Source organism: Dermacentor silvarum, chromosome 4 (assembly GCF_013339745.2).
Source record: "Dermacentor silvarum isolate Dsil-2018 chromosome 4, BIME_Dsil_1.4, whole genome shotgun sequence".
NCBI classification, from domain to species: Eukaryota; Metazoa; Arthropoda; class Arachnida; order Ixodida; family Ixodidae; genus Dermacentor; species Dermacentor silvarum.
Genome location: NC_051157.2, coordinates 89,641,127 through 89,661,293, shown reverse-complemented (window position 1 = coordinate 89,661,293; position 20,167 = coordinate 89,641,127). Strand labels below are relative to the sequence as shown.

Here is a 20,167-nt window from a genome sequence, read left to right as displayed (position 1 = left end):
GTGGGTGCGCTCGCCACATGCCTGGTCGCCACCGTTGAGCACGTCTCGTGCAGCACTCCGCTTTCCTCCTCAGCCTTATGCCATACTCTCCTCCTCATGCTTCCGCAGCACCCTCCTCCACTTTCCACCTCACGCTTTCTTCTCTATCGCCGCCTTTCATCTCCGCTGCGCTCTGCGTTTGCTTTCATCTTTCGCTGTGCTCGTTCGCTCGGTTACGCCGAGGGACGCTCAACGCAGGAACGGGCGCCTAAGAGCTGCGCTCTAAAATAGACGTAAATGAATGTGACTTAGGCAGGCGGATGTAGACCGACGCCGTATCGCAACGATGCCTCAGCTCTGTAGCTACATGGAGTGTGTATTTCGAGCGTATTCGCGGCGTGGGCGTCGCCCGAAGCAAAGCGATGTCCAAGCTGTTGTCGGGGCCGCATTGCTACGAAGACCATCTGTGCTAATCGGTTAATTGTATATTGTGTTACTCACTTTGGCTGGGGTTAGTTGTATCCAAACGGGTTCAGTCCTGGTTAAACTCCCTGCCTTAATTTCATTGTTAATGATTGTCGTACAGTCGCATTCGGGGATACGATCACTTTCGCGAGATTTCACGCGATTTGGAGGCGGACACATCGGCGCCTACAACCGACAGCGTTCTTCGCACAGTGCCAGGAACCCGTAGATGACAATGTATAGGGTACCGAGTCACGTGAAATCTCGTGAAAGTGATATCTTTGAAAGTGATTGTCCGAGAATGCCGCACCAGCTATCCGCAAAATGTTCAAGCAGGGATTGCGCTGAGCAAAGCGGACGCCGCGTTTATTCGCTTACCACCCGGTTGCATGGGTCACCCTCGGGGCAATGCAAACAAGGAGTGTCAAATTTTGAGCTTGATTATTCTGGAGCATGCGCTCACTAGAAAAATTATGTGCCATAGGTAGGGGCAAGGCACAGGCGAGTTTGCACAAATGCATTCGATTGCCTGTCGTGAGCTGCGTTAGCTGTAGGCGACATATTATAATGATAAATGGTATGGTTCTGGACATCTACCTCATAAACTTACTGGAGGTAATATATATATATATATATATATATATATATACGAGAAGAAACCGAGGCCCGACTATTAGTCAAATCATGAGAAGCCAACAATGACACAAGGACAGCATAGGGGAAATTAATTTTTTTTCATTGAATTAAATAAATAAATAAATGGAAATGAAAGTGGATCAAAATGAACTGGCCGCAAGTGGGATAGGAAGCCACTTCACTTGCATTAATCTTGCGATGCTACCGCAATGCCGTTTTCCCATCCCAAAATATCCCAGAAATTAAATGGGAAAACTGCGCCACAGGTAACAGAAGGCTGGATCGGGAATTTTTCAGGATGTCCTACAGTTGTCTCATTGACACTTATGCACTGAATATAATGACGTAACCAAATACACAAGTTACACTTAGTTATGCATTAGAAAACTTACATGCATAACTTAGGTCCCAGTTAGTGGGAGTATTACGGTCTTATTTTACCATCGTGCTCGTTCCCTATTTGTAGTGGGCGGTTTGTTTTGAAGAGAGTGTTTGGGTACTAAATAAAGTAAAGGAATTTCAGTTGCTATTACACATTTGTTCTATAATTTGGTGCTGCCACATGAATAGGTCCACATAACTAATGGGTCCAAATAAATCTGGCAATCAGAAATTGGTCAGCAACTCTATTTGTAATTTTCTGGAATAAACTTTGCTCTTGAATAACGCAAATGAGGAATCGAAAAATGAGTGTCAATATGACAATCATAAACAAGCACTAGAAATCCCACATTTTACGATAAAATCATAAAAGTCGGCACGTATGCTCTAGGCCTACTGTGAGAGCAGATTACCCCAAGTCATTCATGAACACTTCTAACTGTGTGAATGACAGATGATCACAGAATTTTTGTGCAGCTATTTAACAAACCAATGCGTACGTCTATCTTCCTTCCCCATTTACAACAGCACGAGCTTTCTTGGCCAACAGCCAACTTTTGTGGAAGGAATGCAGTAGCGACACGAAGTTTTAATTAATGCTGCAAGTGTGCCCTACAGAAGCTGAATTATGTTCACACAGACATATAAAAATGGATGGGTCTTTATTAATCACATAAGCCTTTCACACACAGTCACAGCCATTAGAAAACTCGCACTCGAGCTACAAGAGCTGCACTTTGCTTCACTTTTGTTTTGTTTCACTGAAGTTAATATAAAACTATGATGATTGTATTCAATGGCAAGTTCTTTCAAAAGATCCCTTTACTGTTCATCTGTTAATAAGTATCATACTGTGCAAATACACTAAAATCAACACTAGACTCAATTACGCTCCCTGATCATGAAAGCTGTTGTATTTTGAATGCATCGATGTGACAAGAATACTATGCCAGGTACAGCCTATTTTTGTACCACACCAGACATAGCAGGAACATTGCACTTGGTAACTGTTTAGAAATCAGAAACAGCTGAAGGTTGTAGTACTGTATGATGATTAACCAATGCCATGACTACTTTTTCAAGCAAAGGACTTGACGGCACTTTTGAGAATGTGTCATGACAAGTCATAACCATAACCACTAAAGTAAAGCAAAGTGCAAAGCAACAACGATAACCTCCTTGTTAGTAGCCGCGCATGCAAAAATGTGACCGGGTCATTGGCGATTAAAAGATATAAAAGCTGCAGTGGTGTGAACGTCTAGGGCAAAGTCATACAAATAGGCAGATATCACAAAAATACTGATAACAGTCATGGGAAACAAAATTTACATGTATAAAGTGGACACCTTGTGAGGCGTCTGGCCTGTATGCGCCATTGTCTTTGATGGTGAAGACAATGCCAATTACATTTAACAAAGAGAGCTTCAAGGTCACATGGCAACTGTTGATCCCTGAAAATTTGGAGCTTCAAAGTGCTTAGCCACCTTACAAGCATGTGGAACAAACTGGTGTGCAACAACCAGCATTTTAACAGTAGCCAACAATGAATGGCTATGTTGCTGCATTGTGAAATTTGATGTGGGCTGCAAGAAGTATTCCATATTCTAGGTTTTGCTTCAACCACCTGTTCGATACACACACACACACACAAAAAAAAGCATGTTTTTTGTCTCCCCTCCTGCAACATTTAAGGCTGAGATTCTGTGGAAGATATCATTAACCTAAAGGAAACCAGACAGTTAACCAATTACTAAGTCTTAATAGAACTGTGGCTGCACAGTATGCAATTGAATGCTCAAATTCTATTTACACTGTGCCAATTACTACTCAGTGTAATGCAAATATCCTAATTCTAAAATCATTGTTAACCATGCAGAAATGATCCCTTTGATGAAATATCTTCTGTATGTTGGGAAAAGTTTCGGACTCCTTAATTAATATATTAGGAGGCACCATAATAATACATTACTACACTAACAGATCTAGACTGCGATCTGCAATTGCACACCCATTGGCTGCTCTCATATTTAAACATTCGTACTACTGATGCAAACACAGTTCTCCTAACAGTAGCCCCGTTATTGTAGTCGTAATAGCGAATTTTAAAAGCTATTTCAAATAAGGCAGTAAGCATAAGTAAACAAAAAACGCAGAAAGCACTTATCACAAATTATGAATAATGGTTAGCCCCAACTACCAATCATATGACATGCCTTCTTGCTTATCTTGCAGAACAGTTTGAAGCACAATGCTTGCTTGGTATGTCACTGCCCTATCATTTCAAAATGCCACCATAAACCAGCACAACCAAGCCTGAGCAAAAAATAGCTTGTTAATACAAGCAAAATAAAGAAACAATACAAATGGGAACACTGACAAACAACCAAATAAGGACACAGAAATGATTCACAAAAGTGTTATTACAATACACCAAAACATTAGCACAACAAACTTGCACAAACTCAAAGTGCAGCATATCTTACACCAACATTGTGAGGCCATGCTCTGGGAATTACAGCAGAACTTCATAGACACTGTAGACGTATTCCTCACTCGTGTGATTCGGCAAGGCCACTTTAAAAGTACCTTATATGGACCACAGTTTTCTTGGGCGATATACCAGGTGTTTTTTTCTAGCCCTATATAATTTTTAAATATTGACTGTGACAGATAGAAAAATTCCTGTTTACAAGCTGGATTACTTGAAGAAGCAGACATTACTTGTATGAGAAATCGAAATGCATAATAAACTAGTTAACAATCTATCACTAATTAATTTTTTAACTACATATCTTTATGGCACATAGCAACTGATGAATTGTAGCCCGCTAGTTGTCAAGCCGGATCCACTTGGAAAAAATTCGCAGGATGACACCAGTTTGTTAAGCTAGTTGATTATGCATTTTGATTTCTAGTGCAAATTATGTCCACCTCTACGAGAAATCCAGCTTAAAGACTCGAATTGTGCTATCTACCACTGGCTATTTTTGAAGATTCTGTATGGTCTAAAATAAAGAATTGATATATATTGTGAAGAGATTTATTGGTGGCACGACCGATGTTTTAATCACTTTTTATTTCCTTTCCCCAAGGTGCATCCAAGACATTCTACTGTACTCCCCAGCTCTCTCAGCCACACTCGTAAGACAAAGTAGCTACGCTGTCAACAACACCTTGCACCTTCTGAGAAGTACTTTCGTCCTACAATGATAATAGTCACCATAGTAGAATAAGCACGCTTATAATTTCCACACATTTAACCTGTCACTAACTCCACATAACTGCATATAAAAAAAAAGTGGAAAGCTAGAAGAAAACAATTTTACATATTCAGTCATTATTGAAGCTGCATTATTATTGAAGCTATTCTTGGAAAGCTGTGGGGTGACGCAAAGCATGATGCCATGAAGAAACACAGCAGGGAAGAATTTGCTAACCCAATGTGTACTTTTTAAACATTACAAATTCCTGGTGCGGGCAACACACACAAAAATACGGTAAAGGAATGTTGCAGGTTGGACTATTTCTCTCAATATGTTGTGCATGTATGTACAAGTGTTATTGAAGAGGACAGCACCAAGTAGAATAGAATAAAGAAGGAAAATGGAATACAAATTATGGGACTTATCGCGGCAAACCCACTCACAGGCTGAGACGGCATAGTGTAGTGGTGGCGGGCATGCTTCGATTAATTTCATGTACCTGGTAGTATTCTTTAATGTTCACTTAAAGCACACTTTGCATCTGTCTGATAAAAAAAAAAAAACACCTAAGTTGAATCCAATAATCCGATTTGGTCAAGTGCAAACATTTGGATTTTTATGGGTTTCTATACCAACGAATGCCTCGGTATGTATTGCTCTCGAGCTGTTGCTTCACAGTGCATTTGCATTGTTTCGTATTTCACATTTTTGTTGCTTTCACGCTGTACATAGTAATTATTTTATCAGTATTTCAGCACTTAAATTCGGCATCACTCTAGGCATGTTATTATGTTTTATGATTTAGTTATTTAACTCGATATGCTTTACTTATTCCGGTTTAGGCTTCTGCCTTTCTATTATTGCAATAGCAAACTCCTGTGTATTTAATTGTTAATTACTTAACTTTTAGTTTTAGATCTTTCTTTTGCTACTTGCCATGTATGGGGTTGCAGACCTAATCAAGCCTGATGAATGGCTTTTTGTTTGCGTCCAACACGATGTATATTTGATATTGAAATAAAATTTCATTGATTTATTAAGGACAAGGGACTTCATGCCCCGTGAAACTGGGCATGAATCTTAGTGGGAATACATTTTTAAAATAGGTCTGGAACATAGGTTGTGCTCCTCTCAATGCAAGCGTGGCTAAGAGGAAAACATCAACTGCTCAAAGTGAACCAAAGAAGTTCATTCCAGTTGGTGGCTATTATTACTGTAGGACAGAAGTGCGCGTGAGTAGGAACAAAAATTTTAAGAATGCACTGAATAGTTGACAGACAACTGCTGTCGTGAAAATCCAGAAACACACGCAAAGATCCGAATAAAAAAGAAACAAGAGGTCTAGCTGCTCTCGTCACAAAAAAGTAAAAACATTAAGAACGTAAAAGTGTAAATGTGCGATAAAAAAAGAATACTAAGTAGCGCGCTCTAATTTTCACCCGTTCTCGTTTGTAAAACTTACATGAAATACATGAATATATGTATCTATATAAAAAAGCCATGGAGTTGTCTGAGCAGCAGTTTAGTACTTATAGCAGCGTTGCACAGGCCCCACAATACACTAGGGAAAAAAAAAAAAAAATTGCGATCCCCTACTCCGCAATTGCACATACAATAGCACAGGTCATTTAGAATAAAATAATTTAAGCATCAGCTTAGCTTTCACGTATAAGCACTAGGTTTAGAATGCCATATGTTGCGGAGTACTGGAAGGTACATGGCTAAAAAATGGCAGTTAAGTACTAAGCCAGCTAGCTACCAACCATAAGAAATATGATTTCGTATGAAATGCACAGCTCTGTGAAATTATCAAAAGAGAAAAGCACAACAGATGACAAGTTGCCATTGCAACAGTACACAAAAAGACGAAAAAAAAAAAGAAACATAAATCATAACACTGCAGAAATCTTTGTTGTAAGTACGCTGAGCCATGAGCACCTTAGTAGTATTCCATCACTTGTGGTACGACCTTCAAATTCTTGAGCATTAACGAAAGTAAAAGCTAGCCTGCATTTCACCTCACGTCGAAAGCAAACCTGTAAGTTATTACACACGTAGGTGCACCTCCTACAGCTGAGTAGCGACCCCATCAAAACTCAAGATATCACGAAAAGACGAATAATGAAAAAACTTGCATCAGCCCAGTTTGCGATTAAACGAACAAAATAAAGCAAAAGGGGTGTGTCCAAGAACATAAAATGTCCATCAAATAAAGCTAGCCCTCTAAATGCATCGACATAGGCCCCACAGTCAACGAAAGTAACTACACAATGCTGAAATGTGATGCGAGAAAGGGACAGAACAGGTTGGCACAAAGGGTGCCAAAAAAAAAGAAAAAAACAACAGACGCAGCAAGAGAGCAACAAGAGAGAACATCACTGCACTACAAACAGTATGTTTTCAAGGTGGGTCGACGTCGCAGGCGGGATGCAATGCAAATGAACATTCATGGCAGGGTGATATGCAAATAAAATGAATAGCGGCTTAGCAGTGACGCAATAGTGTGTGCCTTCACTAATACATTCTTCAGGTGGGAATGCGTTGCACACAGGATGCAACATGAACAAAAAACACGTAAGCGCAAAACTGACATTTTCAGAACACGAACAAGATACAAACTGAAGTAAAAAAAAAAAAAAGTAGCCCACAAATACTGAAAGCAATAACCCCGCCCTCAAGTTTGCTAGGTGCAAGCTGATGTGATGAGAGATGCAGAGGTGGCGTGTGGACGGCAAAGGCACAGAAATCGGGTGTGACTCCCAAGACTGCATGTGCGTGTGTGTTTATGCAGGAGGCACGGGAAAGGGAGTCACAGAGGAACACATTACTATGTGTTTTCCTGGTAGGACACGTGCGCTGAAACGTAAGAGAAAATGCAGGACACGCATGCAGGTTGCTCTCAGTGTCTCGTCACAAAAAACACAAATAATATGTACAAGAAAAAAAAACAAAAAAAACAAAAAAAAAACAAGTGCACCAACTTGAAACTGAAGGATAATGGTTCCATGCATAGGTGTGTTTTGTTCATCCCCATATGTATATCAGAGCATTTCAACAGTAGCTCGCAATAAAGCTTTGCAAAACTGCACTATGTAAATAGAGTTGAACCTTATTATAATGAACAGTTATTTGTGATACTACGACCCTAAACCTTCTGGAAATTTGCAGGCATAGACGGGGGTTTAGTTGTCACAAGGAAACGGCTGCTATTGGAAATCTCTGGGAGAGGCTTTGTCCTGCAATGACACCAGGATGATTATAACACATCTTTACACAACAGCTTTATATTAAACACAATAAATTGAAGGTAAAGTTTAACTGGCCAACATTTATTTTCAATGGCAGCTTTGGTGATGGAGCCACAAATGCAAGACTCAATCTAGCACCACTTATAGTCGGGCTTGAGTTTGATAACCTGGGCTCCTATTTCTACATCGTGCCATTACTTGCGCTTCAGCGACTTTTGCACAAGCGCAATTCACGGATGTTTCCACCCCAGCCCTTGTATCTATTTTTATATAAATGTCAAATAGTATAATGGTGCCTCAACACGACACCTAAAGCTGCTTCACTAAAACAAGGTTCAACTCCAAAACAAACCAACTCACTGCATGAGCCCCAAGATGTGATTGACAAGGAGGCAGGAGAGGAAATCCATGCTTTTTATGCAAACCAGTGCAACCTTTAGGTGTAATAAATAGCTGAAATGTATGCTTGCAGTGCATAACAAGGCACCATACTCTGTACATCTTTTATAGAACGCAAGTGTACATTCAACTCACGGTAATTAATCTTAGAAAGTGTGCGAACAGCACAAGATATGAGGACGGAGACAAAACTTGTCTTGTCCAAGATTTTCAACATAACACTTCATGACCAAGAGCAGTAATGAAAATAATCATGTCTGAAATGTGTTGCATAGCAGTAGACTGAGTAGAATTGTGCTGCAAATTCATTTCGAGTTTCCTTAGCCATGTGGACTGATGTGAGTCGACTGCATTGCATTCGCACATTAACACATAAAACATGCACAAGCAAAAACAAAAGTCATGCCCATGCCAGACTTCTTGCACTTCATTCACTGGTCTCACTCTTAAGTAAAATGCAGCAGGGCTGCAGGGGCTCAGAAAGAAGTACTTGGGCCTATATTTGTAACTAGCTTTAAATCAGTTTAGATTTAGAAAGTATTATGAAAAACTATATTTTTGCTAATTTCGTGGCAATGGGTTGATTATTAAAATTGAAAATGAAGGTCAAAATTATGTTTTTCAAATTTCGTGCTGGAACCCCAGTGCCCGTACGTCAGTGCCACGTGCCAATTTGATACGGCCTGAGCTACTGATAGCCTACGATCACGCTCCTTGAATTCGGCCTGGGTCAGCAGCTTCTTCAGGCAGAGCATTTTGGTGGGAGTTTTGACGTATCAGCCAGTAATAAAGAAGCGTAACTGTATTGGGTCATTTATTGCATTTTCGACATGCACATTGGTGCAGGGAAATAGTACAAAATGAGATCGTATCAACGAGGTTCTACTGTACACGTACTATTATACAAGAAGAATATTTCATCCGACGAATAAATTTTAAAATTCAGCTAACTTGAATTAAAAGTATGTTTAATGCATCCAGGGAAACCTAAAACCTGGCTGCCATCATGATTACAATTATTAATTTTTCCACGACAGATTACAATGTTACTACAGTGAATGCTACATTGTGCTAAGCAATGGTGAGAATGACCTTAGGGTTGTCCTTCACAGACAAGAGCTATGAGTATAAGTGAATGCACTACCAGCACCAGCCGCCTTGAAATTCTACTGTATAAAAATGAGCTATAAAGGTGACCACATTAACTACATCAAAGGAGCATCATACGGAACCAAAACACAAATGCCAAGAACCCCAAAGCACCACGACACAAGCAACTGGAGAAATTCACAAGTGACAAGACAAAAATTATTAAAAAAGAAACCTTTTATTAGTACAGTGAAAGCTCGTTAATTCGCACCTCATTAATTCGAACTTTCGGGTTAATTCGAACTGATGGTCATGGTCCGGCCACAATATATAGGCGTCTATGGGTTAACCAACTCGTTAGTTCACGCGCGCATCGGCTCCTCTATCGATAATTCGAACTGCGCGCCGCTGCGTGGTGGTATTTTATACTGCCGCCGCAAGCTTTCAAGGCTCAACGATAGATGGCGCGAGCGCAGCGGCGTCACTGTCGTCATTGCGCTCGCTCTTCGCATCGTGTGATAGTTCGTGCCGGACGTGTCTGCGTAGTCTCCGTGTCCTTTGTGTGCCGCACATTCAGTCGCTAGGCCTCGTGTACGTCAGAGCTATGAAGTCGTTCAGTGCCGTGTCGCTACGATGTGACGCTGCTCACGGCCTTGCATATGTTGGTGCGGGCCTGGGATCAGGTCACGGCAACAACTGTTGCCAATTGCTTCCGCCACAGTGGCTTTTGTGTGACCAATGAGGGCACAGCTTGCGAGCCCGACGAGCGCGAGGCCGTGGTCATTCCTGCCGGATTGCGGGATGCGCTGGAGGACGTGACCTTCGACGACTACGTCGATGCAGATCGCTGTGCAGCGGTCTGCGGCACAATCACCGACGATGATATCATTGCGCAGGTGACTGGTGGAGAAGCGCCCGTCGTCGATGTAGGTGCGGATGACGAAGAGGATGATGCACCCACGCGGCCCTCAGCTTTGGAACTAATGGAGGCTATGCGTGTCGCGCGTCTATTCTTCAGCTTCGAGGAAGACGCAGAGGATGCTTTCTGCCACGTTCGCGCGTTGGAAAACAAGGCTATGGCGATCGCATTCAAAGAAGAGAAACAGACAGTGATCACGGATTATTTTCGCAAGTAAATATTTTGAGTGATTTTCCAACAACCCGGTCTCAATTCCTGCTGTTTTTTCAATGAATTTCGTTAGCTCGAATTTCGGTTTAATTTGAACTCATTGGGCGTCCCCGCGAAGTTCGAATTAACGAGCTTTTACTGTATATAGTAAGCAGAGCTTTGTGGAAGTGGAAAAGGGAGCACCTGCAATCCTTTGTTTTAGTTCTCTCTAACACATCAGAAGAATACACGATTTCACTCTTTCCCTCCCACACAGCTGAGCCACGTAAAGAAATTACAAGAAGGGCTCACTGCTTTTTGCTGCAGTGCCATGGCTTGTTTCAAGTGCATTACTTTCATTCAAACGCAAAAGATGGTACTAGGAAATTTATAGGTTGCAGTCACATGAAGATCAAGGAACAAGCTACCGTATTTATCCGATTCTGACCGTGTAGGTGGGCGATGACATGTCCTTTTGTAAGGAGCTGTCATTGCAAAAGCTTATTCAAGTTATATGTATTATTTTATGTGCTAAGCAAGCGGCAACAGAGCTGTGTACTCACCTGCAACCATCTTACTTCGCTCCATGACCTCCTTCGCGATGGTGTGGCTGAGCGCCAGCAGGTGCGCCCGGCGCCTCTTTTCCTCACCCACCTTGGACCGCAACGCTTCCACAGAGCCTCGGGCACCAAGGTCCTCGTACCTGCCCGGGCAGCGGCGACAAGCACCACAGAGCAACGGCCATGTACTCACACAGTCACGAACACACTGTTGGACAGTTGGTATCCCAACTTCCCGAGTCTCAGCTTTAAAGGGACACTAAAAAAGATACACTAAGTAAGTTTACACTGATGAAGTCTTCTTTTAAAACTACAGTGGAACTCTAATTATACGACTTCCTGAAGACCGCGCAAGAACTTCGTATAACCCGGGTGTCATATAACCCGACAAACAAAAATTACATCTAAATAGCTTCGTGCGACAAAATTGCGAGGAGCTTCAATTTCAACTATAGGCTAATACTCTGCAAAACTCAGAAACCAAAATTTCAGAAAAAGTTAATGAGAAAAGAATACTGCAGTGCAGGTGCCAATCACGCTTTATGGACGGATTTAGCATACTGTGTATTGTGATCTGCACCCGCCAGCATGCCAGAACATTTTTTTCTCACCTACACTCTTAAAAAAAATATCTGGCAGCTTCTTATAGATTTTCTTTGAGTCACACAGCAAGAGCTTTATTTTGAGCGCAGCAAATTCGCAATGAGGTCACCTACGGCATCGCCTGCACAGACAAATCTCCGAATATTGTTGACACTACGTAGCACATCCGCAAACATAGGTACAGGTTCGGCAGCATCTATGGCGTCGTCCTCCTCTGAGGTGGCAGCCAGCAGCATCGGCATGACCCAATGCCTCCTCGCACATCCCCTGTCACATACTAACATACTACGACTCGTGCGAAATCGTGGGAGTTGTGCGTGAGAAGTCGTGTGTGCTCACGTGTAGAAAGAAAGCTCTGAAGTGCATGCACGAACACACGTATCCAATACGATCTGTGCGTTTTCCGGTGGCTTATCAGTTCGATCTTTGCACGTGTTTTCGCACTTTCCACACATGCTGGGGCGGTAGTCTTGAGTGATAATTTTTAGATGCGACAGCTTATGGTCGGGGCTATGTCACTCCCTCCCTCCCTCCGCCATGCGGCGTCCACACCCCTACTGCGCATGCGCATCCTCCTCCGTATATGTATAGTATATGTACGCTAAGTTCCGGCTTCCGGAAGCCGGAACCGGAAGCTGGCTTCCGCTTCCGTTTCCACTTCCGGTTCCGGAAGCCAGCTTCCGGAGAACGCTTCCGGCGTTTTGCCCGAATGATCCCCCGGTGCTTCGCCCACTCATCATCATTCACTTCGTCTTCTCATTCTCCTCCCGCAACGCCACAATGAGTGCCACGGACAGCACCCGCGTCAACGCCAGTGTCAGCGCCGTGGACAGCGCCGCGGAGAAGAGGGCTCGAGCCGCTGCCACGAAACGGCAGCGGCGACAGGTCGATCTGAAAACTAATGGGAACTTGCGTCGGCCCCATGGCTGCTTCGCATACGACTCAGGGTTCCCCTACGGGAAGATGGTGTAATTTTTTTGAAGTACACTTACTTTAAGGAGCCCTGAACCACTTTTAAGCGAAGTCGAGAAATGCATTTGAAGTTAAATTAGACAACTTCAGAAATACTTTGCCACAAAACGTTCTTCAATGAGTTCAGTATGAGCATAGTTATTGGCAATCAAACGTGCCCTACGCGGTTCTTTGTCTCCTTCTTTAATGACTTGCACTGTGAAGGCTACAGCGGAGTGGGGTGTGCCCACAACGCTCCGCCTACTGAACGTCACTGTGGTGCGCAGTTCAAATTTGATTTTGGATGTCCACGTGGACGCCACTATTTCCAATTTGGCCCCTACGACGCACCAAACACGGTTGTCTTCAGTAAGTTGCAGTGCACTCAACCAGTGGACTCGTTGCGGCACCCCACGGCGGCCGCGGTATCTACGCTACATAGCAGACTGCAGCTACATGCAACTGCAGCGTTTGCATTGTGCACGACAGGGCTAGAGTGTGTGCTCGTGCTCATATGCTCCTGTCTGGCTCTGTGCTACGTAGTGTGGACTGGCTTTGTCCTGCCCCAGCTTGACTGAAGGATAATAGCCACATTCAACTAGCACATTTTGAAGTCTAACCAGGAGCAGCCAGGGGTGAGCGTGCGCTGGTGAGCGTACGTGTGGTCTGACCTTAAGTTTCGCCTGGTTCGAGGCTAGTCGAGTGTTCAAAACTAGTAGTAATTAGCGAGACACGGCGGTTGCGACACCGATAAACAGAGTGGCCAAAATTTAATTCCTACGCGGGCGGCCACTAAGCAGACGATAGTTCTTTTCGAAGTACTTTTCGTGGCAAAGTATTTCTGAAATAGCCTGTTTTAACTTCAAATGCATTTCCCCCTTTTATAAAAAGTGGTTCAAGGCCTCTTCAAATGGAAACTGCAATAAATTTCCCCTATGCTTTCGTTGGCTTCATTGCTAAAAATCAAAACCCTCGGTTCTGCATCTTCCCTTTATCTGTAGTAAGGTCTTTCATTGCGTGATTTTCCTAGATACAGCTGATGCAGTCAAAGAGAGAAAGGATAGACTATGGGGCCCTTTCCTTTACCCCATCTGTACTTTCTTTGCGACTGTTTGTTGTTGCCAATACTCTATGTTAACTACGGAACAGTGTCAATGATTTTCAAGAGTAAACACATACAGCGCACATGGCTTGTATAAACCAAAGGAAGTGGACATGAAAAACAATTCAATGCGTGGGAACATTGCCCATTTCACATCAAGTGGCTAGCTGTCAGGTGACTGTCAAGTCATATCACCTATCTGTCATGTCAAGTGGTTATCAAGACGGCAGCTGAGTGATTTAACAAACAGTGCGACCAAGAATTCTCAGACAGTTTTGTACGCAATCTATACCTCCTATGCTTCTGATTAAACATAAGCCATTTCAACATTTTGCTTAAATTTACCATGCTCAGAGGCCCCAACTGGTGGCCTCCACACATCTCTAACCACGAAAAAAGCTAATTTTGAGCTTGAAATTTGGACTCGACGAGGACTGTCAAAAAGGATAAGCACGAAATTAAGTGACATTATGCCACAAGTGGTCAAAAAAAAGTCTGCCCTATTTTTAGATAATCCCTCTCGGGGATACCTTCAATGGCTAACGCAAGACGAACCAGCGTCTATAAGCAATGGCATTCATAGCACAGCGCTAAGTAATCTACCTTATCACAGTTCGGAAGCACTGCCGCCTGTCTACGCATCCGATACTAGTCCCACGAACTAAAGAGAAAATGACAGCATCTTCAAAAGTCATCGTCCAAGAATAATGCCAAGGTTTGTCAACGCATTGCTGTGCGCACATATGCTTGCCTTCGGTCTAGACATTCCGTGGCCATGATTTTCTAGCAATGCCTTTTATGCTATTCCTTTTCAGGCTGTCATTACAGGCTGTCATTACAGAGTCAATGTGTGCACCGAATCTTCATTGGTGATTACTAGATAGACTAAGTTTCGCTATTTTCGGTTTCAAGGAGCTGCCGGCAACATGGGCAACAACAATGCCGGCGACCCGGTGGCTGAATTCATTAGACTCGGTGCCCAAATTAGCAGACAGTCGTGCAGTCGGGTCTGAATTATCGTACAGCACGCTGTATGGTGTCCAAAATTTTGGTCGACCTTGTACATTAAGTGTACTGGGCTAGTGGTAATGCCGCGGAGCTGTCCAAATAATCAAGCATGTCCGAATTATTGGTGTCCCTATTTATCGGTTGGCGACTGTATCGATTAATTCAAGAAAATGCATGTTGGTGACAGGTGACGCATGAGTGCCACTTGTCACCTGTGCAAGACACACATGCAGCAAAAGCGCCTGTTTAAATTGACATAGCAAGAGTGCAGCTGCAATATGCCGAGTGCTAGCCCTAAGGATGGACATTAAATAAAGGAAGTAAATACCCGACAGTTTCTGTCAGCATCTTGCGAATGTTGGCCGCTTTCAGGCTTCTTCGAAGCTGCTCCACAGCGGACACATTCTCGGACTCGACCTCAATGTACCGCTCAGGAATGAGAATCTTCTGAGGCAGGCCAATCTATAAGCAAAGAAACAGAACAATGGTATAAAGAAATAAAGCCCACTTATTGACAGACTTTTTGAACATGGGAGTAAAAAAAATGCACAAATAACTGGGTAGAATGAAAGAAAACTTTCAGAAGAAAAATCTAAAGAAAGAAGCCAAATTTATTGACTGCAGAAACTAGAGATGTTGACTCAAGAAAGTCCTCAATACTATAACGAAGTTCTTGGTCAAAAAGAAAAACTTCATTATGTATCAAGGTCTGACTGCAGAAAACATTTGTCCTCAAACCTCATGCATCGGTAAAGCTATCAAACGCAAGAAAATATGCTACAAAATCTGACAGCTGCTGAATTATGACACTAACTTTGCAAACTTCTCGCAATCGGCCATTATTCAGGGTTTTGTCATGGAAAAAATTTAAGTGCTATACATAATTTCATACATAAAATCATAGATTTCTGGTGGGTTATTATATGTCAAGTGATCCAGTGCTTCCTTCACCATGATGAATTTGAACAAAAAGATTTGCCCACACTGGCAGCTGTTGTAAAAGTGCACTTTCTACATCATTTCAGCTGTTGGCAATTATCATCAAACTGGCAAGTCTTCCATTTTACAGAAAGACCATGCCGAGGAGACACCTTTTTTTATTGATAACATGTTGGTAAACTTATGCTAATGCTTTTTTGGCAAATATGTGAGTATCTTTGACTGTTAAAGTGCACCTTGCATCAACATTCAGGTATTGCAAAAAATATCAGCACAAAAATGCAATCAGATTTGAAAATTGAAATGATTTTTTTCGAAACAGTGGTAAATCAGCAATGTACTAAAAATATAGACATTGATGTATACTTGTAAACAAACTATATTTCGTTTTCATCTTCATCCTTGTTAAGAAAACCAGTACACAGCAGTCGAGGATATCGGTGTAACAGCCAAGAAAGCCTGATGTAGTGCCCGTCCTCCAACCCCCTCTCCCCATTACACACAGCTCAACACTGACTCACAGAACGATGTGCATTAGATTCGCAGCAGGGTCTGCCTGAAATGCGGACACTAGCTTGCACCAGTTGCAGTGTTACAGTAAAATTTTTTTGAACGACTGCCACATATGATTCAACTTCGTATGACGTGGGAATAATAAGGCCTGCGCCAGACAGAAAGCCTACAATGCCCACCTGCATATCGATGGTCTGTTCGTCGAAGACTTCGGACTTTTTGATAGTAGAGCGCACAATGTCTGGCGTGTTGACTGTCCTCAGGCATCGCTCCATGTCCATGTCATCCCGTGACCGCAGGCCAGCGGGCTGCGCCAGCAATGTACACAAACTGGGTCAAAGGGGGACTAATAAGAAACACTAAAACAATTTGAACTGGTGAAGTGTTCTTTCAAGACTCTATTGGGAAAAATGTTGATTGCCAGAGGAGAAAATAAACGTCAAGCTCTTCTTTTTCAAAGTTAGCATTAAAACCACAGTTCCTTTATGTTAGCGTGTGTCACAAATTTCAAAGTATGTTCTACATTTTTTTCATATTTGAGCCAATGTACCGCAGATTAAGTTATTCAAACTTCTTCGGTTGAGGCTCATTTAGAACAGGAAATATTCCCCCATTACCAATACAGAACTAATTACACAGAAAGAGATGCCATGAAAATCCCACGACTTCCCAGCAAGCTGGTGCTGAAAATTCAATGGGGCATCGCCACCAGTATTTTGCTTATCTTCTTGCTTACAAGCCTCCTCTGATGATAAAAGCTACGTTTTCAGTATTCTAGAAAAGCTAAGTAAGAATGTACACACACCACGCACATGTGTGCACAGTGGCCATTGAAAAATATGTGCATGCTCTCAAGTGAATAAAAGATTATCACCCAGATAAATGGGAGACATTCACACCACACTCCCTGAAGAAAAAAAAAAAAAAGAGAATCACTTGAGAGCGCAGCAAGAGATGAAGGTGTTAACCATTTTAGGCGGTGAATGCTGCTCCAGGAAAGGATGGCTCCCAGAGATGGTGTAGTGGCGGCGCTTGTTGCGACGAGACTCGTTCTTGACTGGCGTGCGCTGGCCACTAGACATGCTCTCCGCCGACGACGACGAACTCGCGCTTCTGCCTTCAGAGCTTGAACTGTCCTGAGCTGGCTTCTGCGTACACAGTCAATTGGTTGTACTAATGAGGCCAATGAAGGAACTCAAGAGCTCTCATATGCAGTCTTACCAATCTTAATATTTAAAAAGTACTATAGTCTTAGCCAAAAGATACAAAAATTTTGTGAAAGATACTAAATGTTGTGTTTAGTATTATCAAAGTATCGAGTGCTTATTTGAAAAAAACTGCAGTCTGTTCAGTAGGGTGCTGTGAATGTATGCTTGGCCCTGTAGTAGCTAAAGATGGAATTACGTACCAATTGTTAAGTTTATTTATGAGATATTCCCATAATGGCTGCCAAAATTTCACTTGCCATTATAAGTCGTTCCTATATAGGGTGGTGCTGCTGCAGGTATGCATGAATAATAAAAAATTGGGCTCTAAAATTTCAGTCCCCGACTGTTTCCTTTTTAAATAAGTTTTGCCCTAAACTGGGTAAAAAAAATAAAAAAAATTAATGGTGTCAATACAACAACCGTAAACAAACTCTAAAGATCAGGCATTTTATGATAAAATTGTCAATGTTGGCAGGTATGCATATGGCATGTAAATGAAAAAAAAAAAAAGCAGGAAGAGATGTTATCACAGGAATGCCGATTGCTCTGATACAACTCCATAATATTCACTAGCCTTGCACATCTTCTGCCGGTCTTTCTAGCCGCAGTTGTCAGTGCCTTACCACAACAATAAAGTACGGGCCAGCCTACACCAATTACTGTTGCTAGTCACTATGTGGGTTGTAATGCCGTTTCTTACCAGGGCTGTTCACATCTATATGCTATGTATAGCATTTTTTCAAATGAAATACCGAATTTCTCTCCTTAAAATGCACAAAATTTGAAAGAACACAGTGGAGAAACATAACTTGACAAACTAAGCCTTTCCAAGCCCAATTACAAGTCATTCTGATAAATATTAGGGGCTCAGCGAGCAGTGATAATTTTACTTGCATGATGTGACACACGCAAACCGACTGACAGACAAAACAGGTAAAAGATTTGAAGCGCTGTGAACCAAAGCACCAAATATGGCCTGTATGGCTCATCTTTCCAGCTCAAGTATGCAAGCTCAGTAAAATTCATTTATGCCAGGAGATATCACCACTGATTTATTCTCGCGCACAAGAGCGCTGCAGCACAGCCAGATGTTTACACTGAAAAGACAGACGGACCAATAAGCATGCCATGTTTACTGCTGGTGTACTAGTGTGCACAAAGCTTCTGATCCTCACAGTTTGGTAGGAAAGCTAAAACATTTTGATGTCACGGCAACACCAAACGTGGCATCGATAAAATTTAAGGTTCGCTGACATGCCTATGCTAGCATCCTGCACAGAGCCAACCACAAGTGCGGTTGGAGTTTTCTAGCAACGTCCGTGTAAATGCCAACAACACATAGTGCACAGTGTACATGTAGAGCTTTCCTTTGGCCCCTGACATTTTTGGGGCAATGTGGCATGCTCAGCTTCACTAATGCTGCATGTTAGTTGGTTGAACCAATGGGAAAGGGCGTGGGAGAAGAGTAGTCATGCATTGCATAATGCTTAAACTAGCACATAAACACTTAAACACAGTAAATAGTCTAGTTTAGGTGGCCCATCAAGATGGCAGAGACCTCACTTCCTTAAAAAAGAAAAGTGACATCGGTTTCTCCTAAGTTGTTTTCTTCCGCCACTTATTACATTTGCATTAATAAATTGGAGTGTATGATTACTGCAAGAACAGCAAATATGACATAAAAGGACGAGCATGCTGCTGTCCTACTACAACAATAAATAAATAAAAAAGAAATCCTGCAGAGGATTAAAGCTTCAGAGTGAGGCAAGTAAAAAGAAACATTTCAACATCAGACTGCCATAAACAGATAACAAACTGAGATGCTAATCCAATGAACTTGTTTTGCTACTGAGGTACCTAACTTCTTCCGCAAAAGGAAGTTGCTTCAATACAACCTAATAACTTTACTCTTCCGAATAATTATTGTGCAGGTGCCTTTTGCATTCAGAGATCGATTTACGACACAGAAACAGCCGCACTCGATTTGATTTCACATCAACAGCAGCGCTAGTTAATAGTAACTTATGAAATCTTACCTTGGTTTCATATGACGATTCATACGTTAAAACAGTGGTGTCTGGAGTTCTGGTTTCTGCTGAAAGTGAAATAAGAAATGTGAAGTGCATACATAGTAAATCATTTTTGTGGAAATCTGCAAAGGAGGATGCTTTATGAAAAGAAAAAAATTGTCATTCACCAGAAAGAAGCACGAGGCTACAAAGAAAACCCAGACAGTTTCCTCAGAAACAAAGCCTCACAGTCAAAGAAAAATTTCTCATATTGAACCCGGGACCAACGCCCTTCAGCAGTGATCACACTACGATCCTTAGTAGATGCTGCTAATTTCTTTCTAATCCACGTTCTACAAGAGCTAAATTATTCCTTCTACACTATGATATTTTATGTACCTAATACCAGTTATTTATGTAATAATTTTGTGAACTTTCCTAATGCGCTCTACTGCAGTATTCTGCTGTGAAGTGTTAATTTCACTGCATATGAATGATTTGTTTGCTAACTTTTTTTCTCATTTGCCTGGACAGTGACGAAGCTTGTACCAAATCTAGATACAGTAGAACCCCGCTGATACGTTTTTCACGGGACAGTGAAAAAAATGTAAGAGCCGGGAAGCGCAAGAGCCGAGAAATAGGAAAAATTGAGAAATCAGAGTAGTGTTGAACTGCATACAATATTATTTTAATTCTTATGTGTGAAAAAAAGTTGTAGTTTCGCCTGAAAGCCGAAGCATCGATTACGATGCAAATTAGTAGACAG

General features: G+C 42.0%; 1 protein-coding gene across 1 annotated transcript in view; it reads right to left on the bottom strand.

Annotated features, from left to right (window-relative positions):
• Positions 1-2,106: 2,106 nt before the first annotated feature.
• The window catches only part of LOC119450369 (uncharacterized), a 66,359-nt gene continuing 48,298 nt past the window's right edge, over positions 2,107-20,167 (bottom strand). Inside the window, 6 exon segments of the mRNA XM_049666486.1 lie at positions 2,107-7,520; positions 11,072-11,211; positions 15,061-15,194; positions 16,364-16,492; positions 17,153-17,332; positions 19,429-19,487. Of these exon segments, the coding sequence (XP_049522443.1) occupies positions 7,492-7,520; positions 11,072-11,211; positions 15,061-15,194; positions 16,364-16,492; positions 17,153-17,332; positions 19,429-19,487 (671 nt within the window). The 3' untranslated portion in view covers positions 2,107-7,491.